Source organism: Toxotes jaculatrix, chromosome 5 (genome assembly GCF_017976425.1).
Source record: "Toxotes jaculatrix isolate fToxJac2 chromosome 5, fToxJac2.pri, whole genome shotgun sequence".
Taxonomy (NCBI): Eukaryota; Metazoa; Chordata; class Actinopteri; family Toxotidae; genus Toxotes; species Toxotes jaculatrix.
In genome coordinates, this window is record NC_054398.1 from 24,031,603 (window position 1) to 24,058,096 (window position 26,494).

At 39.9% G+C, this 26,494-nt stretch overlaps 1 protein-coding gene across 4 annotated transcripts in view; it reads left to right on the top strand.

Moving 5' to 3' along the window:
• Positions 1-26,494, top strand: part of LOC121182120 (transcription factor SOX-6-like) — a 104,747-nt gene that overhangs the window by 22,230 nt on the left and 56,023 nt on the right. For all 4 annotated transcript variants that reach the window (XM_041038465.1, XM_041038464.1, XM_041038467.1 and 1 more), the window contains exons 3-4: positions 14,315-14,534; positions 17,396-17,606. In XM_041038465.1, the coding sequence (XP_040894399.1) occupies positions 14,316-14,534; positions 17,396-17,606 (430 nt within the window). In that variant the 5' untranslated portion in view covers position 14,315. The remainder of the gene's footprint in view (positions 1-14,314; positions 14,535-17,395; positions 17,607-26,494) is intronic.

The following is a 26,494-nucleotide window of genomic DNA, read 5'->3' on the forward strand; positions in this document are numbered from 1 at the left end:
CACTCAATCCCGTAATCTTCTCCTTTGTTCTCTGTCACCGTCAATTAGTCATGTACCAGAAGCCAGCCAGAGGAAAGCGTGTGTGTGAGGATACATGCCCAAGCTTGAAATGTTTAATTACATTTAACTGTTACTGTAACTGCTGTAATGCATTTATGTGTCTAAGAAGTTGGTTACATCTATTGAGAATGCAAGTAATTGTCTAAGTCATTTTCTTTTAAGCAAAAGTGCCAAAAAATACAAAATTTCCAGGCTCCAGCTGTGAATATTTGCTGGATTTCTTAGTCCTCTGTGACAGGAAATTGAATATCTTTGGGTTTTAAACTGTTTACGGGGCAAAAAAAGACAATTTAATGGGTCTTTTTCATTTATTTATTATTTTATTTTTGATTAATCAAAAATAATTGAGAGATTAATCAAGTTATTTTTTAGAAGGTGAAAAAAAACATACTGTACACATTTGTAACTTTTAATTCTGATTTAAATTCTGTCGTAGGATGTTTAGGAAATAATAGTACAAACCCAAACATTCTCATGAGAAAACTGTATTTAGTTCTTAAAAAGTTCTTTTCAGACACACATACTTTAGACAGATTTTGCTTGCGATGGTTATCTTTATGTCACTTTACAGGAATGTATATATCATTAGACTTGGTCTAATTGATTTCTCCTTCGACCAGATCAGTGTCTAGATTAAGTACAGGAAGCGTTTTGACTGAGCCAAGACTCTATTTCTCTCTCTTTATCTCTTCTTCCCATCTATGCTGTGTCTGTAAGCCCTCCTCTATTCTTAACAATAGGATTTCATGCTCACTATAAATAGGTCTGAACAAGTTGGAGCTCACCTGTTCAAGCTGTAACTAATCCAGAACTATTTCTATAGTTCCCTTGAAGTTCAACGATCCGGCCCATGAGGTGCCAGGGGATGAGCAGGCATGCTGGTATGTTGGAGAGAAAGACGTAAAGAGAGAGTAAAAGAAAGGAATAAGTGATTTTGGATGCAGGCCTTGTTTTTGAAGGCATGTTTTTGGAAATCAGAAGCTGTTGATTGTGGATTTGGGATTTTGCAGTGTGCTTCTAATGTTAATGTACTTTATTGAACACAGACATTCAGTCTTGGGCAGGAATAGCGGGTCAGAAATGGTGAATTTGTACACACAAGTCACACGAAGAGAGCGTTACTTTTTGACGTACTAGAGTATCTACACCACCTTATCTGGTTCCTGTGTCTACAGGCGGCTGTTGACAGGAGCTGATATGCATTGCGATAAATGCACTTTGATTTACGAGGGAAACAATATGGTATTATGTGAGCTAGGGACACTTAAGACTGGAGTAACTGTGATATGAACACAGGCCAAATTTATGTGTGCATGTTGAGGAGGGCAAACAGCTCCGGAGTATGTTTGTTAAAGCCTTTGGATGAGGCTCCAAAATGCTTGGCTCCCTTTCAAATGCTGGATCACTTGTTGATAATAGAAACAGAGTTTTGATGCTGTTGCCAATTTGTGGTTATTAAAAGATACGCGTTTAGATATGCAGTGAAAACTGCTGCGCACAGGCATCGCTACAGAAAATATATACAGATGTAAATGATTTATCATCTAGATGCTATTAATTTAACCTATGGAGTCTTACTCAATAATTAATGTCTATTGGCATATGACCCTATATGCCACACAGTAAACAGCATGTCTCATAACTATGTATGAGATCTTGTAGTCAGCTAATATATGGCTGAAAGGCCCAGAGACAAGCCCTGGGTCTTAATAAATCAGCCATATCTAATGAACCCCCTAATTGTGATTTACAGCCTGCAAGCCTAGTGTTGCGATGGAGAGAGAAATGGCTTGAGAGAGAGAGAGAGAGAGAGAGAGAGAGAGAGAGAGAGAGAGAGAGCGAGAGAGAGTGAGAGCAGTCAGAGGACGAGAGTATACTCATCCAGGCGGAGCACCGGGCAAAAAAGAAACACTTGCTTTATTATTAAAAACGTTGCTCCCTTCCAGCAACTGTGAAATTCTTGCGTGAGTCTCATGAGAGGTTTGTCCAGATATGATACTTAATGCGATAAAAATCAGAACAGCTGGACGAGTAACCATTACGCTTGTAGTCCAAGCAACAGCAGAAAGAAAGTGCAGGGATATTTATACATTTTCTCAAAGATGTAATCTACCCGTTCCAGGTTCTGGCCTCTGTGCCAGAATATTTTTTTCATTAAAGAACTGTCAGCATCACCCCTTCTAAACAACAAAAGTAAAAGCTTTTATAAACCATTTGTACAATAGACTCACTACTGTTTTTACTTTGAAATTACAATTGATGAAACAGAGCAGCAAAATAGAAATTTATTGATATGAAAGGTTTATTGTCTGATGCACAAATGCCAGACTTTCAACGCTTGACATTATGTCATGTTGGACTAAACAACCCCACCTGAGTCTTAAATATTTGTCCTGATTCAAGGTCTTAGGCCCATGTGAAAAACAGCTGTTGTGATTGGCTAGATTAACACCCTACATGGCTTGGCCTTGTGTGCTGTGAACAATTCATTGTGGGCCGAGAAAAGGACAATGGATACCTTGTGCAGTATAGAGAGACTCTGACCTCGTAACAGAGTTTTGATGATCACCTCTCTACACTCAAGGCTGTGACGGTGTGCATGTGTACTTGTACATGTTTGTTTGTTGGGTTTTTTTTTTTACACACTCTCGCTTATGTTCATATTCCAGAGGAAGGTAAAGCATGACTTGTTCTCTTTGTTTTTTTTTTTTTTCTCAGCTCATATGAACTGGCCACAGAACTCTTCCAACATTTCTGCCCTACATGTGTTTATTGAATGTAGGTTGCTCGTCCATGGTATCAGATATGTCTTATAAACTCACACAGCCTATTTCCCATAATACACACATGCAGCTAAAAACACTCACGCGCACTCTATAATGTTTGGCTTCAGCGAGAGCAGGGGACACAAGGATTAGTCTGGATTGTGACAGCTCGACATACCAAGGGACACTGACATGCCTCCATCCGCCAAGCAAGAGACAACTGCTCCTGGAGGGGAGAAGTTTTCATGGTGCTCTCCTGCTGGTTCAGCATTACCTCCCACTTAGTGGACTTTCTAGTCCATAATTAATGACATGGAGTTCAAGAGTAGATGAAGCTTCAGTTCTATGTTATATCATCATTAAAACAAACCGGGTGAACCATAACACTGTATTAGCTGATAGAGAAATAAGACACAATGAAGTATTTTTGTTCTTGAATGTTTTAGATACATTAGAATGACCAGAGTTAAATTTATCTGTTTTTTTTTTTTATATTAATGAGTGAGTTTTATCTTTATCGTAGTCAGTTTTATGCTCTCTTGGGTAATTTGCCAACAAAAATCACTTTAAAAATACAGAGACAGAGCTCTCAACATTTTAACAAAGCAAAATGGAAAAACAAAGCTGAAGTTATCACAAAAAAGTAGTAAAAACTTAACTGCCTCTAGAGCATGGTGTTAAAAAAAATTGCCCATGGTACCCAAGGATCTTCAAGTTAAAATGCAGCCCAGAATGTATGACAGGCACTATCCTGCATGCTGTGAACTCGAGGAAGAGATGCAAAATTTATGATGTGTTTTTCAGATCGTAGGTTTTAGTGCGAACAGAGACATTACAACAGAGTCCAGCCAACATACCGTTGGCTGGACTTAAAAATGTAAGCATTTTGTTGTTGTGTTGCACTTACTGTAAAACCATCTGGGTAAGAGTGTCACACAAACAAAGTGTAATTACATTCCTACACATCTCCACTCTCCGTCTTGACATTTCTGTATATATGGCAGAGCTATACGCTGCCAAAATGAGTGGAAATTAAATCCTGTGTTTTGTGCACAGATGACTTGTTAGAACCATCTGGACACATTACGCATTCAGGCCGGTCAATAATTGAATAAAAATATGTTGTTTATCGACCAACCAAAAGTAGCATGCCTCTGAATAATGTAGCCATTTCATGCTAACAAAGCTGAGGAAATCCTCAAAGCTTTTTCTCAGATAGGGAACAAAGCTCATTGTCAGAGGATAGAGAGGCAACTGGGATTACAATGGGGGCATCTAGTGAAACGACTTGTCAGTCCTAATCTGGGATTAGCAGGCTTTGGCGCCTCCTGGGTGCTCTAAAAGCCACCTGTTTGGACGCTCCTGCAGATGATGTTACACCCTAGAGCTTCTTGTTTGATTCTAATTCTTTTGTTTACAATAAAATTTTAGATGTTTTTTTTTTCATTAAGAAGATTCAAATGCATTCAAATTAATTCATAAATTTGTTTTTTGTAGATCAGTTTCAATTTGCTAAAATGAAAGTTGTGTTTTCATTACTTCAGATTTTAATGTAGGTGTACTATCTTCTGTGAGGTGCTCCAATAAATTCCTGTATATTCTTTACTCTTAAGGAACATGTGAATGGTCTATGATGCCTTTGTTTTCTATTATCTGCATCACCAAAACAACAATTGAAACCAAGAATTGACATATACTATAACTGTTCTCCACTTTTCTGTTTGAGAGCGATTTAGTCCCCCCTGTGCCATCGTGTCATCTTAACTCAACATTTCCTGAATTATAAATGTGAAGCAGGGATGGACAAATGCAGTAAATTAACAACATTGAAGAACGGTAAACATGGATGTCTGAGGATTGTTCTCAGTTGTAGTGAGACCCATGAGTCCTGTAATGATTTATTGAAGCTCACTTTTTTTTCTGCCGCTAGCCTCAGGGCTAATGCAGTCACTCTGAAAAATGTGTGAGGGCAGCTGTCGTATTGCCACAGGCTTCTATCATGACTTTCTACTGTTGATGTCACCCTGAAATAGACTGCCAATGACACTTTTGAAACTTAACCCTTTGCAAATTCATCCTGCTTTGATTGCTTAATCTGCTTAATTTATTTGACGTAAAGCACAGTAAACATATTAGCATTCCTTGGGTGCTTTGTAAAAATAACCACTTTCATCTTCTTTTTGAGTGAGATCTTTTCATATACACGTCATATTTTTCAAAAGCATTCAATGTTTTTCTTCCCTGGAAAAAGGGTATCCATAGTTTCATCTTTTTTCTTAAGATAATAGGATTTCCTCTTGTTTACAGCTTCTTTCAACTATATGGAGAGGTCCAAGCACAACAAGGCTTAAAACTTGTGTAACAAGCTTATTTGCGCATTGAAGTGGCATTATGTTCGTCCCCAAAGAGGTCAAAGATAACCTGTGTGATAATACGGATAGTGGCTTGAAACGAGAAGACAGGTGGCGGTCTGGTGCTACATCAGCTCCAACTGATAAACAGTGTATTACCGCCTGTAAGGTGTTTGTCAAATAGTAAGCTGTATGCACTTTAAGCTGATATGGATCAGAGGTGAAAAGAGGCGAGGAGAAAGAGAGATGATAGAGAGGATAGCAGAGTGAGTGTTGATGTAGAGATTTAAATGAAGAAAGCATGCAGGAGACACTGACTGTTCATGGACTTTTTAAAAATCATTCTTGACTAAAGAAGAGCTTCCTCTTCTCTTTTAGATGATGTATCTGTAAATTATTTTAGTATTTGATGCATTTGTTGGTTTACAATGGCGCCTTATTCTCAGAGGATTTTAAAAAAAAATTATGTTCAGACCCTCCTTAAGAAAACTTTCCATCCAAGGTTTGGAGATGAGAGTATTTATCTAAACACAGATGTTGTCTGATGAAATGTTGAGGCATCACCTCACTTTTGCTCATGGCATAGTTAGATCTAGTTTTTAAACTGCTGCTGATTGGTTTAGGTATTGTTGTGTCCTTATTTAGCAGATCAACAATTACTTGTGGGGTTCCTCAGGGTTAAGTCTAATGTCCTCTTCTATTCTCAGTGATACTGTTCTATGATTGTTTTGAATCTTCAGGACCTAAAATGTCCAAGATTCACTACCAGGTAGTAGGATTCATGAAACGTTTCCCATGAAGTGTGAAATATTTTTTACAGTGAACAACAAGTTTGGTTGATCTATTAAAATGTTTTTTTCAGGTGCTAACATACAAAGATGCCCTGTGCTAATTTAATTGTTTATTTATATTAAGTGCTGTTCTACGTTATGTGATGGCATATCCACCCGGACAATATGGTCTACTTTAAGGATTAAGAGACAAAATGTTCACACTGACCAGGTCTTCTAACTACCGTGGGCAGGAGTTAGCAGACAAATAGTCCTTTTGAGGCACTGAATGTTGATTTTGGTCTTCAATGGTTTCTTCAATGGTTTACTCTGTATCGTTGCCATGAAGTAGATAAATGTATATGTGTACTGTATTTGTGTTAGCTAGGGGTGTGTTCGCGTGCCAGGAAAAATAACAAGCACAAGGGAGGGTGTTGGTCAATAAGGCTGGATTTCTGGGGGTCTGCGGTTTTGGTCCGGCATCACCCGAGGTACAGAGCGTGAACACAGAGAACAAGCATAGTGGTGTGTGTTTACGCCCAGTGTACAAACGACGCATTCATCATTTTTTGAGTGCTCCATCATTGGCTTTAATTGAGATTTTCCATCGGTAGGACTAATGGAGACATCAGACCCCATGTTTGCTCCAGGTGTCCATCTGATGAGAGACAAAATCCTTAAATTGCAATGTTTGTCCATGTTGTGAATAATGCATCTGCTGTGGACACTGGGTAAAGTGGATTTCTCCCAACACATCCCCCCATGGTACAAGGATTATGTTGTGGCAATTTTCTAACAAGACAAAATATTGTAGCACCTATTACTCTCTTACTGGCATTATCGGACGAACCGCAAGACAATGTTATGAATGCTATTAATTACCTTAACATTTTTACTTGAACTTGAACAATTTTAATTCAAGTATTGCCTAATAAAATGGCATTACATTTGCAAGTCAGTTTGTCTCAGAATAAGAATATTTTAAGATTAGTTTTTGGAGGAGAACAGTTAATTTGGCATTTAATTGATGAATTGATTTTATGCTTAAATGCAAAATTACTTCCAGCAGAGGCTTCTGTGCTATAATTGGCTCAGTCTGATACAGATGCAGTGTTGTTTAGCTTTTGACAGTTTTTGAATGGATTTACTTACAGCTTAACCTGTCTTAAAACGTAGGGGACCAAAGTAAAACTACACCTGAAGAGCAATTTACCTGATAGGTAAGTGTCAGGTGATGACCATTCTTCAGTGCCATCGCTGTGTGGGATGTAGTGTAATATGGCTGTACCACTGACCTAGTGACTAACATGTTTGTATTGGTGTGGTGTGTCTGTTCTGCACCTCCCAGACATTACGTGCCAGTCAAACATAATGGGCAGTACTGTGACATCTTTTTCTTCTGATTTCATGCCGTCTTTTGTCTGGTCAGCTACGATGATTCTTGGGCAATGCAGATTAAAATTTATATCATGGTTTATTTAACTTTAAAACTACGTTTCCTCAGACAAAAATACACAATGATGCAAAAATCCAATTTTGCAATACCCTTAGAGTTGAAACTCTTGATGGTGTTGATGATAGAAACACAAAATGTAAGTCTAGAGGGTAGAGAGACAATCATTTATGAAACCTGAAACATGTTGTTTCTGTCTGGTGAAGATTTTGTGTAAAGTGATCAACCTGATGACCTTATAGTGTTTTAGGCCATGATCATTTAGTTGTTTTTGGAGGAGCTGTTGTATTTCTTCTCTTTATGAAAGCAAGTGATATTGCTCCACTGAAAAATTACTAAATCAATTCAATAAAACTTAATTCAGTCATACTCTGTACCCTGCCTGTCTTGTGGTTCTAAGTATTTGCTAATGAGGTAAACACATAGAGCTCTTCAGTGTAACATACTGATGGTCACACAATGAATTCTGTTTACCTGAGAATCGTGAAAGGATTTAGTTGTGACGGCTGACTGATGCATGTGCTGTATTGACCCGATCATCTTGTACAGCATCCGCCCTCTGCTTGCCTCCCTTCATTGTTTCACTTAAGTCATGAAAAGGTCAGAGAATACTCACAGTTGCATGCGATAAGCACCTACAGCTTTGAAATAAAGCAGCTACTTGTTGGCTGTGGTGGCTACAGAGCTACAGAGCTGTCTCTGACAGTGAAATCCATGTTAATGTGTTGGAATTTCAGAAAACAAAACTGCTTTTCTTGCTATTACAGCAGTGATGCAGTGGGCTGGTTTGGGGGTAACTGGCGTTGCTATTGAACATGTCTATTTTGGGCAAAAGAGCAGGGACGGGGGAATCTCTGGGAGAAAACAGGGCTGCGTGTGTGTGTGTTCACATTCCACATGTCTGACCTATGACAGTGCCCTCTGTTTGCAGTGCTGTGCGATGATCTAATGAGAGTCCAGACAGACCCAAGATTTAGGAGCTGGGAGAGTCGTTCTCATACAAGGCTAATTCTCTTCAAGGTTTTTTTTTTTTCCATTTATTTATCCAGGGAAAGTAACTGAGCACACATGTTCTTTTTAGCAACGCCCTGCTGCTCGTTCACACCTGGGAGTTGCCTGGTAAAACAACGGACTTCTACTGATGGCTACCAAATAACATCACTGAAGCAATTAGATTTGAAAGATGTCGAAATTTTGGAGGCAACTTGATAGACAGTATCACGTTTTAGTGCATTATGGGAAATGAAGGAGCCAGCTGATTTTGACCCTTCTTTTTTTTTTCTTTTTTTAAATCTGTCTCTTTTGAGTCCCTCAGATATAAACTGCTGAGATATACCACTTTAGAAAATAATTACGATTTATAACAACTTGGATCATATTTCTGTAGGTTTGGCTGTCATGACAGTTGGTTATAATAGCACTGTATGCAAAAAAGTAACTGCTGATGTCTGAGAACATGGCAGCATTGATTAAAAAGTCGTCTGATGGGGCAGGAAACTGAAGTGGTCCGACCATTGCAGAGGTTTTAAACAAACCCCTGTAGGTTAGTCAAACTTATTAGGGAAAGACAAAACTACAAAATTAAAACTCATTGTAATAAACCAAATTATCCTTTCAGAGCCTTGCTCAGGGTCACTGAATGGCAGTTTTTAAGATATTTACTTAAAGACTACCTAAGAAAGATGCCACCAATAATGCCATCTTTTTCAGTGATTTCAGTGTTGCTACAGTTTCTGCGTGCTAATACAGAGCACCCCTCTGTGTTTCTACTTAAACCTTAAACAGCTTCCCTTTGCTCTCTTTCCCTGTATTTTCTTGTTGGGACTGTCCAACAGACAAACAATTCTTAGGAAAGTCCTCAGTTTTCTTTATCCCCCTGTTCTTCTCTTCTCTCTCCTCTCATTCTGTCTGTTTTTCTCTTTGGTATTTCCCACTTCCTCAGTTGTATCCAGCTGGGACGGCTGGAGATTTTACACCCAATTGGTCGAGTCGGAGGCCTTTGTCGGAGCCCTTCTCTCGCTCCACAAGTGGCAGAAGGGACCTGGGTTGTGAATGGTGCTTTGTGTACTGTTTTTCTAAGAGGGGGCCCTCTCTCTCCCGCTCTCATCTGTCACAGGTCCCTCTCCGTCCATGCTCCACAATGCCTGATTGTTTCTGCCAAGTCGCCAGGTTCCAGGCCAGATCTGAACAACGCTTTCCTGCCAAATTCTGACCCCGGTTTTCGTTTTTCTTCCACTCACAAAGGGATTCTAAATTACTGTCCACGTTTTAGAGGGGGACAGAGCTTGCTGTCCACCCGCAACAGTTTGTTGAATGTGTCTCTGAGTTAAAGGATGTAAGAGTTTTTATAGTCAACAAAGGAATCAAGGGAACTTAAACCAAAATGCTCAAAGAGAACAGTAAGTAACACTGCTGAGCATACCTTTATTATGATTATTTATTACATTACACAACATGCACTCAGCTGAGATTTTATCATCAGGCTGTTGACCATACTTATGAGATAATCTTCCTGACTTTACGCTCATAAAAACTTTAAAATGTGTAAAGACGAAAAATTATAACTCTTCACTCCACAGTGTGTGCTGTGTTTAGTTATCAAACAGGCAATCTCACCAGTATCACTTTCCAAGAAATATTTTAGACAGAAGAACAACTTTCAGGGGAAAAGGTTGGTGTTTTTCTAGATGTCTGACAATATGAAAAGGGTTTTGGAGAGCCTCAAGGCGAAGTGTGTGAAAAATGAATTTGTTTTTCAGCTGTCAGTGTAACGTTATCATCACATTACTGTTTCCTAAGACCGACTCCAAACTCATTCTTTGGTTGGTCTTGTTGGGAGAAGGTTGCTCCTTATGCTATAATCACTCAGCTTCTTCCTGTGTCTCAGTAGGGAGGGACCTGATACTGTCAGGCATAAGAACTGCAATGCGAATAATAACTCATATCTCTAAGAATGCTTCTCATTTTTCTCTAAGAAATTAAGCCAAAAAAATGAACATTTTCTTGTAGTGCCCATGCATCTTCCTCAGTGCATTATTATCTTTTTTTTTTTTGACAGTCTCAAAGGGAACCTTGCTTGACCACAAAATTGGAACTTGAAAAACTGCAGTTGTAATGTTTTTCTGCAGTGATTTCCAGTTTTAGTGATTGCTGACATCCCAAAAACACAGACCAGTATCTCTGTTTTTCTCCATGTCATGACAATAACAGCTGCAGGCTGATGGCAACATATAAATGGCTGGATGGGAGATCCTTCTCTATTTCTTGTTGTTATTGTACTGATTTATAGTTAGCTTTTTTTAGCATGTATTTTGTGAACAGCTGGAGAATCCATATGATAATCAGCTGCAATTTGGTTACTGTAAATTGTGCAAAAAAACTATTTACAATTTTAGTGAAAAACAAAAGAAAACAAAACAAAACATGTTTTATGTATTGAAAACAAATTACCGTAGCTTCAAAACTATGTCAAGAACAATTAATTGTTAGAGCTAAACATTTTCCTTGTTAGTTAAGCAGTGGAATTATCTAAACACATGGAGTTTTCCTGCACCAACCAATCACAAAAGGCCTCTTGGCATGCTTACCAACAAACCCTGGTACTGTTGCATGATGAAACCATATCAGTGGCAGCAAGTTATGAGGCTGGGCATTCCTGGCCATATGAGACACCAGTTCCAAGAAACTAAGTCTTAAGCTCCCCTGTAAACACAGCACCAGCAATATTGTCAGCTAAATATAGGCTCTCTTCTGTCTTCTCCCTCCCTGCTCCCCATCGCTCTCTCATCGCTCCAGTGTGGATTGCACGAGTTGATCATGGATTAGTGATTTGCTGTTTGTTGGTTGTCTGGGGTCTTATAATCTCATGTCCTCATACCACTGTGTAAAACAGTGCAGGTCTGGAGAAATTTAAACCTCTGACTGACAGCTGTCGCTATTTCACTCACTCAAATCAGGCTTATGGGCACCGGTGGCAAGTTGTAAAAATAAATAAATAAATACATAAACTCCCAATAAAGCTTTGGCCAGACACAGGGCATTAGCTTTCATTTAGAGTTGTTTTTCTGGCCACCTGAGAAATAGAAGCCCAGTATTCACTCTCCTTTTAGCTCTGTTTTTTGTCTCCACCAACTCCTGAGGGAAAATATCTGGCTCTTTAGCTGCTAAATGGAAAAATGTTCCAGCAGGCTGAGAGAAACTGCATAGTTAGATGATATTTATCCTTAAGAGGGACCTCTTTAGGATGTGTGTAGGTATTTGATCCATTGTTAATATAAAAATATTGATCATAGCAGATTTTAGTTTGTGCTCTTGTTTGGACCAACTGACAGTGATGTAATGGTAGAATGAGCTTCAGTAATAAGGTCCCTTATTTCCAACTTTTATTTTCCAATTTTTTTTCAGTATAGCATGCAAAGGTCAAAATCACAGTAATCCATAAACTCTGTAATGAGGACCTTAGAGGGGAACAGTGAAAAACTTAAATGAGATAAATAGAAATTGAGCAAAATTGAGAAAGAATATTTGTTTTTTTTTCTGCAGAACTACAGCAAAAATACATACATTACCGCAGCTGGTTTTCAGTCTTCAGGAGAAGGTGATGTAGTTACGATGGTGGACTATTAATGGTTCTCCAACATCTTCAGGTCTGAGTCTCAGCTTTCATGCCATGACACTATCCCACCCTCCTCTGATTTAAGCTGCATAGCAGAGTCACTGGAAGCTGCATTCTGACATAGGTAGTAAAAGACGACATGCACAGAACATCGTGTCCCTCAGAATCACTTAAAATCATCAAAAACCCACATGGAAATTAGCTGTTTCACATGTCACTTTACAACTCATTCACTTATGCTGTACATTCAGAGGCACAAATGGCTTATTGGTGGTGATAGTGAGAGTTTTCTCCAACATTTAAAGACCACACAGTTCTCACGCACACAGTTTAAATCGATGGCTGGGAAATACTTCTGGTTACTCACTCCATCTTTCATTCAGTCTATCTGTTGTTCTGTTTTTACACATTTTTTTTTCTCCCTGTATTCATATTTTTTTCTCTCGGACTACTTCACATTGGCATTTGGTTTCACTCTGTTATCTCATTCTTTATCTACTCCATCTGTAAATTATGTATTTTTACTTTTAGCTGCCTCCCCATGCATACACTCTTTGGGTCAGCTCTTTCCCTTCAGACATTCGACTGAGTGTCAGATTTATGTTTAAGGGCACCCAGGAGGCTGCATATTTCAGAGATGGACAGCCTTCTCTGATTTACTGAGCGCTAAGACCGAAGCAGCAATCTGCTTTACTTCACAGAAGTTGTGTGTATGTGTATGTGTGTGCACGTGTGGAGGTGGTTACTGTTTTCAGGAATCGGAGCAAAAACAGTTCCTGACAGTGTGACACCCTTTTTGGAATTTCTGCTTTGTCAGTTATCACCTAGCAATTTGGTGTGAATGTGTGTTGTGGTGGAAATTGCCGGCAAACACTCAGGACACATAAAATAAACATGTTTTTGTGGAATTGTTTTGTTTGTGTGTGTTTGTGTATTTGTGTGTGTGTATTATCACAGGATCAATTAGCCACGTAAGGACGGAAAGATGAGGGAAATCCTTTGAAGTGGGCTTGTGTTTCAATTACAAATGAGTCTTAGGCTGAGATTAGGCTACTGGAGAGGAGGTTTTTAGGATGAAAGTCCTCATAAGTATAGTGCAACAGAGAGAAGTCATTACAGTAAATGATGTATTAGCCTAATGACTCTCCCAGCCTGAGGCTTACATTAGAAAAAAGAAAGATTTTTCCACTGAACCTCAGTAGCACAGCGTCTGCTTTTTTAACAGCTCTGAGGTGATGAGAGGCCTTGATGCTGATTAATAGATTATCCCTATGGCAGTATGCACTTAATGTGAGTGAGTGTGTGTGTATGTGTGTGTTCTGCAGTTGTTACAAGCTGCTCTGAATTAGTACGTCTGTAAATACTATAAATGTGATATGGACTTTAAATTGCTTGCGTGTGACTGAGCTGTAATTACATCTGTAGCATTCATGCCTGCATTTTAAATAAAGTTGTGGTTCTGAATTAACTGGTCAGATGCATCATTCTGAAATCCAACAACGTTTGTGGCTTCAATATATTCTCAGTGGCCGACAAAAATATGAAATTACTTAACACACTAAAAGGAGCACACCCTACAGTTTTGGGAGTATTATACAGATCACTGATTTACAGTAACTCAGCTGCAGCAATGAACAACTGAAAGACAGCAGAAATTACTATGGGCCACAATTTATGAATCTTCATAAAGTAAAATACTAAGATGATTGTAAAGTCTATCGGTCTATCAAGTTACAGACTGGAAGGAAAAAGACGACATTTTTCAAGCATATGCAACAATTTATAAAAACATTCTCAAAACTAGTTCACTGAAAATAAATAAAAGTAAATCATAAATAAATAAATACATTTTAAAAATACATATTGATTAAAATATATACTTAAATATACTTTTTAGGAAATCATAGTGCTTATTAGTCCAATTAATAAAAAAACATTTTTAAACAACAGAACCAGCACAGGCACTAACATGCATTTGATGACTAAACCTCAGCAAATTCCTTTAATAACTATAACTATACTTTAACTATAGTTAACTATAGCGACATCAAAGCTATATGATTTGATGCATGAAAGCACATAAGATCCAGTCCAAGTTTTCTGTTTGCACCGACAACACCATGCCAAATTCCTTGTATGCATAACATACCTGGCAATAAAGTGTTTCTGATTCTGATTCTCATGTACCAAAATGTAGATATATGTCCGTATTTGCAGCACCTCCTCCTCTCCTCCTCTTAATTCACTGAGCACAAACAGAGGTCACCAAAATTAAAGATGCTTATTTTTTTCCTTCACAGAATGATGTCTTCCGTGCGAGCAACGCCTCCCTTTCACCCACCTTCTGAGGAAGAGGAGCTGATAGGTCAGGACAGCGTGGCCTGGGCCAAAGACGAGCGAGAGGGCCCGAAGGAGACGGCGTCACCCTCTTCGCATGACCAGCCCCACCCCGACGAGCTGCAGCCAGTCAGAGAGAAACCAATGGATGTTGAGTGGGAGAACGTTGGGTCTGCTGCAATGGTGAGACGTGAATTATGCGCAGAGCTGAGAAATTAACCATATCTTATCTTGAGATATGTTCCTATAACTCAAATCTATAGAACGAATGTGGTCAGTGTGTGTACAGTGTACACACTCAGGACACACAGCTCATAAAACACTCAGGAAATACATGCAGGAGTACACAGAGTGTGCAAATTCTCATGCATAATGATGATTGTGCACAACTGAGGGCACATACACTTAAATGCATGTATACATAAACACATACTGTACACACACACTCACACACCAGTGGTTCCCTCTGGTCTGTGTGCTGCAGGCAGTTCTGTAGGCAGCACAGGGAGGGTTCTCCTCTTGAGAGTTTTACCCCTTAGTTCTTCTCATCTCCACAGCCTGTCTTTGAGTGTGTGTGTATGTGAAAGAGAGAGAGAGTGCGTGAGAGTGTGTGCTGAAGTGTTAGTGACTTGGCTTTAGGTTCTGTTGGTCCCTAATGGACAAGGCGTGCTCGCCTTCGGCCTCTGAGGAAAGGGAAAATAAAGTTCTGAAAATAAAGTTTCCTTAGGTATCAGTGTGGTAGCAGAATACAGAATTTCCCAAACAAAAAGTCTTACTCATTTTTTGAAAAGAATCAGAATTTGTCAATGACTGATTTTACTGAATATAATATTTATGTCTTTTTGAGATTATAACCCAGTTATATTTAACCATTCTTAGTCCATATAAGAACATAAAAGGCTTTTTTTTTTTTTTTTTTAAAAGAAGTGAAACTTAGCATCACTTAACATCAGTGTTCAGGGTTCAAAGTGGCCTTGAGGCAAAAATGTTCCTGAATACACGGAGCAGGCTAACTTTCTTTTTTCTGTCTCACCGTGTTTCTTTTTCTCTTTTACTTTCTTTTTTTGGGGATAATTTGTCACATACTGTTTCCACTCCTCAGTGTTGCTTCTATCTCTTATGAGCAACCACGGGAGACTGATGGCCTATAAAGAATTGGTTCTTTCAAGTATGTTCTGGATAAGAAAAAGGAGAGGGTTGCGTTTTTGCAGGAAATAATCGAATACACAGGTTGAGACATTAGAAATTGTTGGGACCATAAAGTCAGCGGGAGGGAAAAAATGGCAGCACCACACTCTGGAAATATAAAAGACTGAGATGGAAGATGGGCAACTTTTGGGGAAAAAAAGTGAAACATCATCTTTCTTCTGTTTACCCTGTTACACAGAGATGCCGTCTGCCTTAGTGGAACAGCTCATAAACTGACCCAAACTTCTGATGCACTCAGTGATAGTTTTCATTTTCACATTAGGCCTTCACACAGTGATATCCAGTTAAGAGACCAGATCAGGGTTTAGAGCCTTGCACAAGGACAATTTACAGCACTACAGATTTAGCCATGCAGATGCATTGTCTGCTGAAGAGAGTGAACATGCGACCTTTCAGTTTATCATTCGATCTGACCATCAGGCCTTCCTGCCTGCATCGGGCTTCTTTTATAACTCCAGGGCAGAGTTATGTACGGACCTGAAAACTCACACCTGAACAGTCCACAAGTGACACACTATCTCCTAATCCTCATTACAGAGGCATCTTCCGCTTAAAGACAAAGTGCACAACAGGGCCTCTTGGAGCCATTTCAAGGGCGTCTTAAGATCTCGCTGTTAGCCAAAGCCCCTTGTCTTTGAAACATAAGCCTCCTAAAGTTCTTGGAGATCACCCCCACTCAGTAAGGGGAGGAGAAAGCATCCAGAAATAGCCCTGGTGTTAGAACACCTGTGCTAAAGTGTCTGTTGTGTGGGACAATGTGGTCGTCTTGACGGGCTTATCGTCTTGGTAAATATAGACTCCTTGTGCCTCTTGCTTAACTCATAACCCAGCCGAGCACATAGTAGTGGGAAAGGAACACCCTGGTCACACAGCACAAAATAGAAAGGACCATTAAATATCTGTCATCCACTATCAACAGGTCTGAAGTTACTTTGTGTTACCTTCATTCAAACAGGAATTGATACAAATTCTCAGCTACAAATGTTCATATTTTCATATTTCAGGTAAGTTCGCACCACCTCAGACAACTGTCTGTAATGTTGAGCAAGAGGAAAGCTGGTGATAATGGTGCTATCATGGTTTAGTTGGCTGATTTCTGTAAATTTGTACCAGTTAGTGTGTTTTTCCCTTGACTGTGATTCCACAATTTTTTCAAAACACCAAGGCAATAAATAAATAAATAAATATCTGAAATGATATTGAAATGATTTAAATAATTTAAATTAATCTGCAAATCAGCCTTTTCCTTTTTACTAATTTAAAATTGCCTGAGTTGTTTACTGACATTCTCAGCTTGTCTGTGTTGTGATCGTGCCATTTCTTGCATTGGTGGTGGGCATTTTGAGAGTTGTGAGAAGAGAGATGACAGGATTTGAGGGGGATGGGGAATGACTTGCAACCTTCAACTGCAACTTACACTAACATGTGTTTTTGATAGCAGAATAATCGATACAAGAGTGGGCCCAACCCATTGAAAGGAATGTAATGAAGTGACAGTGCAAGACTCTCGATGACAGATAGATCAAGTACTGTGATCATCACATTCTGTCAGTAGCAAAACACAATCCTAAACTTGACCTTTCCACAAGTCACGCCAGCCAGCCCGCACTGAAGTAAAGCACAGCTAAGCATACGTCTGCTAAATCCAACGTAATACTGTAGAGATACAGATACAGAAAACAGGTTTAAGAGCTGTGGGATGTATTTGTCTGTTCTATATTAATAAAAAGAAAAAGTAAATGACAAAGTCCCAGAATGCATTTGGTGAGGACATACAAAAATCCAAAATCAAATGCCCTGTACAGCTTCTAACTTTGAAATTTTGTTTTTCCCAGGACAATGAAAGCAGTAAAGGCTGCTCAGTCTACTCCTACCGGACTAACTCTACCTCTCCACACAAGCCAGAGGAGTGTTCCAGGGATCGCGGGGAGCCCATGATCAGCCTCGCATTCGGGACGCCAGAGCGCCGCAAAGGAAGCCTCGCGGACGTGGTGGACACGTTGAAACAGAAGAAGCTCGTGGAGCTGACCAAGACAGAACAAGATGGTGAGAAAAAGTCTTCAGTTCAGTATATGTGCAGGGATATTTGTGCGTTTTAACTTTAATGTAAAGAAACACATTTGCAGACTCATTTCAGCACTTAACATTCATACTCTTGTTCAGATGCCACCCAGGTCTGAAGCCTGTATCTCCAAAACTGAACTTCAAAAAAAATCTAAGAAAACCACTTTGAAAGGCACTGCATTTTAGCTTTACTTTAAAGGGCTTTGAGAGATTTTTTTTTAGCTTATAAGGTTTTACAAAATAAAATATAAACCCATAGAAGACAATATGATCCTTCAACTTAGATGGAAGTAAGAACGTTTCATTAACGGGAGTGTAGGGGTGGCCGAGAAACCCGGTATACAACAATGAGTTGTGGCAGTCTGGAGCAATTCCCAATTCCATTTTATTTGACAAAATTAGAGTCTTGTTCAAAAACTTCCCAGTAAAATTCACATTGGGCCAACCAGAAAGAGAAAAGTAAGCAAAAAAGGGGGAAATAAAAATAACTCACTTCTCAAGAAGAATCAAAATAATACACAACAAAAGAATTCGCTCTAAACTGCCTTTCTGGCTATACTCTTAAAGTTTGGGCCCATGGCAGGAGCTATAATCTGGAGCTGTGTTCAGGAGCTGTGCTTCTCTCCTTTAGACTCCGGCCACCCCAGCCTCCTCACTTTTATACTGGTGGACTGCACCTTCTCAAGAAATCAATATCAATTATCTCTTCCAGCACACTTACAATAATCCCAATACTAAATAACATATTACCAAATAGAAGTTCAGTTAAACTTACTTTAAAAACACATATTTCTTTTTAAACAAGATACTTATGCTGGTCATTTCACCACAAAAGACAAAACACCCCTCCCACTCTACCACACTTGGTTTCTTCCCCTGTGAACCCCCCTATTTAACCAAATGGACCGCTCCAGCTCAGGTTTGGCTGTTCCTGGTCTGACAGAGGAAGAAGTGCAACAAAGGAGACAGGCGAACACAATTTAAATTCAATAAATAAAATACACAATCACAGTGTGACTTCTCTCCTTCACCCCCTCCTCCATGTTCATACCACACACACACATTCCACCAGCACTTCACACCAGGATCAACATTCTGATAAAATCTACCTGAGAAAGAGTGTGTAGCGCATGTGCCTCACTTTAGAGCACGGGGTCTCCCCATAACAGGGAGAGTGTAAATTTTGGGTTAAACACCTTCATTCAAGAGCCTTTTGATGTTGAAGGAAGAAGTTACATTAATCATTAATAATAAGCAACCAACAGTCATAAGTGTAAGTGTCAGACTTGTTGATTCTTCTGTGCCTTTTTTTTGTAGTTGAAGCTGAAACTGAAACGATTGGTGCAGCTGTTTTAAAATATCCCAGGTGTTACAGCTGAAATCCACAACAGAACTGACGATCTCAACGAAGATGGCAGATCAGCCAGAACAGTTCTTGTAATGCGGTCCCATGTTGTTGTGTGTGGACAGAAAGGGAATTAAGGGCTTTTTTTTGTACACAGGTTCCCTCATATTTGAGACAGGATGTCGCTCATTTACTCTTTACTCACACATAAAGCGAAAACAGCCTTACCTGTATTTTGTTTTCCCTTTCTGAACACATCCTCTCCAGAGGATCTTTGAACATCTAAAATTACAACTGGCAGATCCCTCGCTCGTTAGATCACATTATCAATCAGTGAAAACACAGGTTTCCCTTTCTCCTCTGCTCCTCTGATCTACACCACTAACACAGGAAAGCGCTGGAGTCTCCCAGCATGCCTCAGCTTGCCCCTTCCCACCCCACAGCAAGCCAGATCTTAAACTATCTAACACCCCTCTTAACTGTTATGTGCACATAGTAATCGTGATGATATCAGAGGAGCGCTTGATCTCTCTCATTTAGAGGTTTTACTTTGTTATTGATACAGTAAAGTGGGCTAGAATGGGGCAGCCAGAGGCGGGATACAGTACACAGTGTCTTTAGTTGAAAGATAGGTAGCTTTGCCTCTTATCTACAGAACGGAAAATGGTTTGAAAGGGAAAACCTGTGTGTGTGTGCGCGCTCATGAGTGTGTTCAAAAGTGTTGTGACATCTTCCTGTCAAATCAAAGGAGATATGAGTGGAAGAAAACGCTGGAGGACAACTTTGAGTGCGTGTCTTCATTTTTTTTCCATCACATATGTGGGTTTCTCCTTTCCCATCCAACTAACCAAGTTCGACCCTGTTTAGCTTCTTTTCAATCTTATGACCGGTTCCTGCACACAGTCAGTTAAAGATATCAGAACTCATTTTCCTGTTTGCTGATGTTTGTCTTGTGCAGCATAATCCAATCTGCCACAGTAAAAATTAACAAAACTTCATTTAGTTTTCTCGAGATTTCTCTTTTTTTTTCATCATCTACTTGCACGTGTTTCCAAGTCTTTTCTTGGACCAGGGAATATGTTGAGCTTTTTAACTGGATGAACATACGTTGGATGAACCTACATTTACCAAACATTTATTGTGGGGCAAAAATTAAGGATGCGTGCTGTATCCCTATTCAGATAACAGAAGCACTTTGTGGAATTTGAGGTTTCCTTATTGATGATTTGAGGCATAGCTTCTAGCTTCAAAATCAACAGACAAACTAAAAACACAGCTAAAGTAAAAGTAAGTAAAATAAAATGTATGCACCTTTCTTTGGAGTCTTTCCTGTCTAGTGTCACCTGTGGATTTTACACACACAGATACATCAGCAGCACCACAGGTCTTTTGTAAATACAGCCTCAAATATTTCATCCAGTGATGCCCCAAAATGGTGCAGATTTCCTGCACATTTTTCCCCTAACAGCCTGCTATTGAGTTCAGCTCTTCCTTTGCTAATTAGAGGAGCTGCTATCCCCAAGGACAAACAAGTGGCATTGATCACACTGCAAACACTTAGCTAGGACAAAAACAAACAAGATAAACATGTGCAATACAACCAGGCGCACCTAATCATACAGTGTTAGCATGAATTATTACTCTGTCTCTGGGCCTTGTAAATGTTCATGTGAATTGCTGTGATCCTTGAGAATGCATTGTAAAAACGTCATTCATGCAGCGCTGTGGCCATGCATTTCATTTTGAGCCTGACCTTACGCTGTATATGGAGACTGACAGGTACCTCTCCTTTTTTTTTTTTACCCTAATGAGTTTAGTTAAAATGGGAGGAAGTGATCAATAGATGGCTCAGGCTGAATGCTTCATTAAGTGAGTCCTCCTTCAGTGGAAAACAATTACATTCTAAACTGATGAGCGATAAAGATCCCCACCCTTTCTCTTTTTCTCATTTATTAATTTGTTTGACTAATGCTTCTTCATTTAATCACAGCTTTTGCTCCATCATCGTATTGTTGTGTTTTCAAAGTTTCTTTTTTTTTTTGCTGTTTCTCTCCTGGTGTTTCTATCCTTCAACTCCTTTCAAATCACTTTTGGCATATTTTTGGAATCCTTCTTCGACGGGCAACCTTGTTCGCATCCTGATTTAAAGCTTTGTAGTGTGGTATTGGTAAAGGCAAAGCATTCCAAATTTATAAGCTGTTAATTTTGTTTTGTTTTGTTAAAGGAATGCAATGCACACAGGAGTGCAAGGCCACCCTGGTAAATAGGCTTATATACTGATTGCTGGTGTGACACAGATGAGAAATCGTTTTGTATTTCAAACGCTGTACAGCAGAAAGCTCCACAGGTTTGTTCTGCGTTTTTTTTTTTTTTTTTCCCTGACTCTTCAGTGGCATGTGTTCACTTAGACTGACACTTAAAACATGGTTTTGTTCAGAATCCTCTTACAGTGCAACCAGATTTGATCATCGGCACTTAAATGGCAAGCACATTAAAGCCCGAACAATGCCGTCCCTTTGCCTTGTCCACCGCCTCCTGCTGAAAAGGGTTCAGTCAGCTGAGCTCTCTCAGGTTAGATTGGCTGTATGATCAAATGGAACAGACCCTATTAGCCACTGAGCGCTCACTTAGCCTAACATGGCTGACCCCTGTGTGCACCGTAACCAGGAGCTAAAGTGTGGATGATGTCGTTGTTAGCCTTCGTGCTGTGCTCACCCCCTGTCGGCACACTGTTAGCTGTCCGCTGCTCAGAGGAGCCCTAAGTGCCTGTGACAGTTCTAATGAATAGACATGGCCTCGCTTTGCAATGTGGGAGATTTTTCTTTTTTTTTCACCCAACTGCCGCCTCAGCTTTTAAAAGCTTTACCAAGAACTCTTTAAGACTGTCAGCTAGCTGTATTATCACTGCTGGTTGCTGCAAATACAGTCCTTTTTACAGAATACAAACCAAGAGGGTGAAGGTCCGATGTTTTCTTGACAATTTTGCATTTATGCTGAGTTGTGCCTGCATTTTGTGAAGGTTTGAATACAAAGGGTTACTGCAAACAAAAGGCTTCCTCTATACTGTTAAAGCACTTAACACTTAAACCGGTAGGCTGAATAAAATGTTCAAGGCCAGGATGAGGGAACATTAGAGGGAAAAAATGTGGGCACCGGACAAGCTGCTGAATGGAGACGCTCCTCCATCCTCTGTCATTTTGTAGCCTAAAATAAAAGATAGGGAGGATGGGAAATAAAAGCCTGGAATAAACAGAAAAATAACCCAAACAATAACCTGTCACTTAACACTGAAAGGTACCTCGTTAGCAATCATTAATCTGAATTCACCTTGCCTCTGTGAGTCCGCAATACAAAAAGGAAAAAAGCAGTCAGGGGTGGATTTATCTGAATGCCAGGCCAAACCATTCTGGGATGCTGCCTGATGGACATTAAACCCAGTGAAGTGTGCAATCAAGCTTCTTTAGTTTAAATGACTGAATCATCATTATCTGTATTGTTGTGCCTCCCCCGGCCCGACCCACTGTTAACGGGCCCTGGCATGGGCACGGTACCCCTGTGCCAACTTAGTCAGCCATCTAATGTGCCCAGAGCAGCTCTGGCGCCTGGCAAACACTTAACATCACTCTAATCCCTGCTTTCATCCAAGCCTGTATGAATTACTGTACAATTCACGTGTTTCATTTGCAAATGAGATCGGGCTCAATTACCAGCACACTGTACTGCTTTAGAGTGGTTATAAAACAGACACCTGTGTGACTAATTTACGAATTCAGCTAAAGTAGTTAAACTGGACTAGAGTTTAGTCTCAGTCTCAACGAGATCCTTCTTCCCATCCTTCTTCTAAGTAAAAAAAAAAAAAAAATTGTACACCATTTGTACACCATCGTTTCAGAAAATGCAGTCATGCACTGCTTTAAATCCATGAGTCTGTATCATCATTTTTATTTGTTGTAGGCATCCAAACAGCAAAAGGAAAACAGCTCATCTCAATCCATACACTAGATATTTATATAACCCTCAACCAACGATACAATTTCAGATTTGTGAACACCACCAACTGCCCCTCCCGTCATATGGAAACAGGCAACATCACAACTTGTGGCATTAGTGGCAACATGATGATGCATCTCTAGAATCCAACAAACTCAGCTTTCTTTTCATAAGTCATCGTGACTGTCTTGAATTGATACGTTTCTGCGGAAACCTGAACTTATAATAACTTATAATTAAGTGTAAAACACAAAGCCTTTTTCCATCTATGTCATGGTTCATCTGTACTTCCCCATGTTTCTTTTTTTTTTTTTTTTTTTACTGTCCCAACAGTTTCAGTTTTAAGAAGCAATGCAAAATCCAATTTTCTCAATCAGCTTCTAATGATGAGAAATGGGATCCTAAATCAACACAACACACAACACAGTGGGTTTACACAAACACTGGTTTCATTTATTTTCTGAGAGATTTCTGATTTGTGTATGTGCTCTTCTCACTAGCTTAAAATGGTGATGGAGCAGATTAACTGAGTTTTTGAAGTGTCAAACTCTAAGATATGATACCTTTTTCAAAACCTGAATATTTATTGTTGCTTAGTCAGGAATAATTAATGTTACTGAGAGAAACAGGCTGTGAGAACAAGTTTCTATGAGCTTTAAAACCTTGTAGTTAACTTTTCACAGAGACCTGTCAAAGTAATTGTGTCTTAACTATATTTAACAAATAAAATACACTGTACTACATGATATAATAAATAAGAGGCAACAAGTCTGCAGTTATGTGACTTTATCCTCCACACTTATACTGTCTTGAGACCAGTTGCAGCTCCTTGTGCAGCTAGTGCTTTATGAGCCTTGTCCTTGTACTGTGTGTTTAAGCCTGTCTTGTCCAGTTTGGAGGAGTCTGCACTGTGTCTTGAGTTGAGGCCAGGCCAGAGCTGGGCACCCAATCACCCATATAATGGCTTCCCCAGCTGGAAGAGGAGGTCAGAGCGAGGCCAAGCCTTCCTCTAACCCAGTTGCTTTGTGACAATAGAGACATTCTGCCAGGCTTCGCTTTGTTCTCTCTCACTGCTGAAAGCCTGTTTCAACATCTCTGCTGTTACCGCCACTCAAACTGTGGACAGTATGTACTCCGCTGGAGGGGGTGTGGTCAGCTGAGGGGTTAGGAGTGATGTGTAAACATGTGCATCCTCAGCTTGTGTACCTCTGCGTATTCAGCGTGTACACCTGTGTTGGCAAATTTAACTGAGGCTCTACCTGGAATAAAACATGAGCTGCGAGATTCCTCTTTTGTTGCAGAAGAACAAATGGATCTTTCTTCCAATTAGCAGCTTAGCTACCAGCTCAGGCCTGTCAGTAACACTGTTTGAAGTACAATCATCTGTAGGCTTTTTTAACTAAGCTGCATATGAGGCTATAGAGCATGACCGAACTTTGAACTTACACAAGGCCTATGAGCCCTTTGTGCTTGACCTGTGTGTGTGCGTATGTGAATGTGTGTGAGAGCTTATGGATTCATACACTCAGGTGGAAGTAGTTGTGATGACAGCTTAACAGGCGAGTTGGGTCGGCCCCGAGAGTTAAGCTTATTGGGTAATTAACAAGGTCTTGGCTCTGGCACTATGTTTGCCTTCCTCTATGGGATTGGCAGCTTGAGCTGTGATTGTGTGCAGGCAGAGGCTTTGTCTGTGTGTCTGTGTTTGTGTGTGTGTATGCATGTCTTCGTATTGATCAGCATTTGGTACACTGGTGAACAAAGTCCCCTCCCAGCTTGCCGTATTAGAGGCAACAGGGCAGCGCGGTGTGTGTAAGTCTGTATTTTATCCAAACATGAAATTCATTCTTTAATGTTGAACTTTTAATCTGCTTTTATACATGTTGTAGCTGCATTTGTTGGTCAGTACTTCTCTCCTCAGCTCTGCCAACAGGCCGACTCCCTCTGGACTTCTTGTGGTTGGTTTCAATCTCTTCCCCTGTAATTGATAGGGATCTCTTTACTAATGATCAGCCACAGTCTGTGGGTCTTGACTACAAATACAGTCAGTGGGATATGCCTGGTAGCCCTCTCCTGCTCAGTTTGGCTGCAGGCCAGCCAGCATATGGTACAGGCGCATGCAATGTGGTTTGCCGGAACAGTTTTGAATGTCGTCCAAAAGAATCAGATTAAATAGTGATTTTATCAAGTCCTCTTTTTTTTTTTTTGTACTAGAATTTCAGTGAAATGCCAAATTGTTCACCTGATAATTTAGCATCTGGCGCAGGCCGACATGATATAACTGTAAGGAAAAAAAAGAAGAAAAAACTGCCTGTGTCACAGCCAAGATGGATCGTATTTGAAGCCAGTGGAGCGTGTTTGACACAGCTCGTCAAAGAAATGGACTCAGATCCACTGAAATACAAACTGTGATGAAAACTGTTTGTTTCCACTGAACAGTCACACGCATGGCTTTGGTATACAGTATACTCCATCTCCAAATTACTTTTTATTTTTTCAAAAATGTTGGTTAAAAAGTATATAAAAATATAAGAATACAATTAGCGGCACAAACACCATTTCTTTCATAAATTACTCTGAAGGCCTCAGGTGCATGATCAGAACTCGAAGCATGTTCTAAGTGTAAGTGTATAAACTACACTGAACACAGAGCATGGACAGAGAAACATTTGGATCAGTCCTGATAAAAAAGAACTTATGAAAAAGTTTTTTCTCAGTCCATCTGAAGGCTGACCGTGTCACTAAAACTTTTGTTGTGTTTATGACTTTTCCTTCTGCACATATTCTTTGTTTTGGCCTTGGACCTTTTTTTTTTTAATGCCAAATGATTGTTGAAACAACACTGATTTTGCAAAACTATTTTATGGCACTTGCCTGTTAGAGTATTTTGTTTGATGATAGCTCCTATCACAGGTGATATAAAGAGCAGCTGTATTACATAGATAGTTTTCCTTTCCCTCATCCTGTCCACTTTTCTGTCAGTAGGATCAGGATCAGGGCAGAGGGGGGTGGGACGGGCTCCGCTTGCCTTTTCTCGTCTTTGGTCAACTGTGGAGCGGTTGTCGACTCTGCCGAGACTCACTGCCGGCCCCCCCTTGCTGATATTTGGCTCCCTGACCCCCCATCTCTCTTCTGTGACCCAAACCACAGGCCCCGCCCACACCAGCTCCCCTCAGGGCCCGACCCAAAACAACGCTTCTATTGTGTCTGAACCACACATTGTGCTGTGTGGATGTATGTGCGTGTGTCTGTGAGGTTGTGTGTGTGTGTGTGTGTGCCAAGTAGGCTAGGGTTTCATATATCATGCCTAAAGTGGAACCAGAAGCTTGGGTCTTGAACTGGTGTTTTGGAAGCGTGCGTTTGACAAAGAACCAATTTTGCACCCTGGATGTGAACGTATTCCAGTTGAGATTTAAGTAGAGATTTATTTGTCAGAGTGGATGAATGTGAAGCGACATCGAAATCTTGGTAGTTGAAGACCCAATCAAATGTGTATCACAAAAATTAGAACAAAATTTTTGTCCATCTCATCTAAATA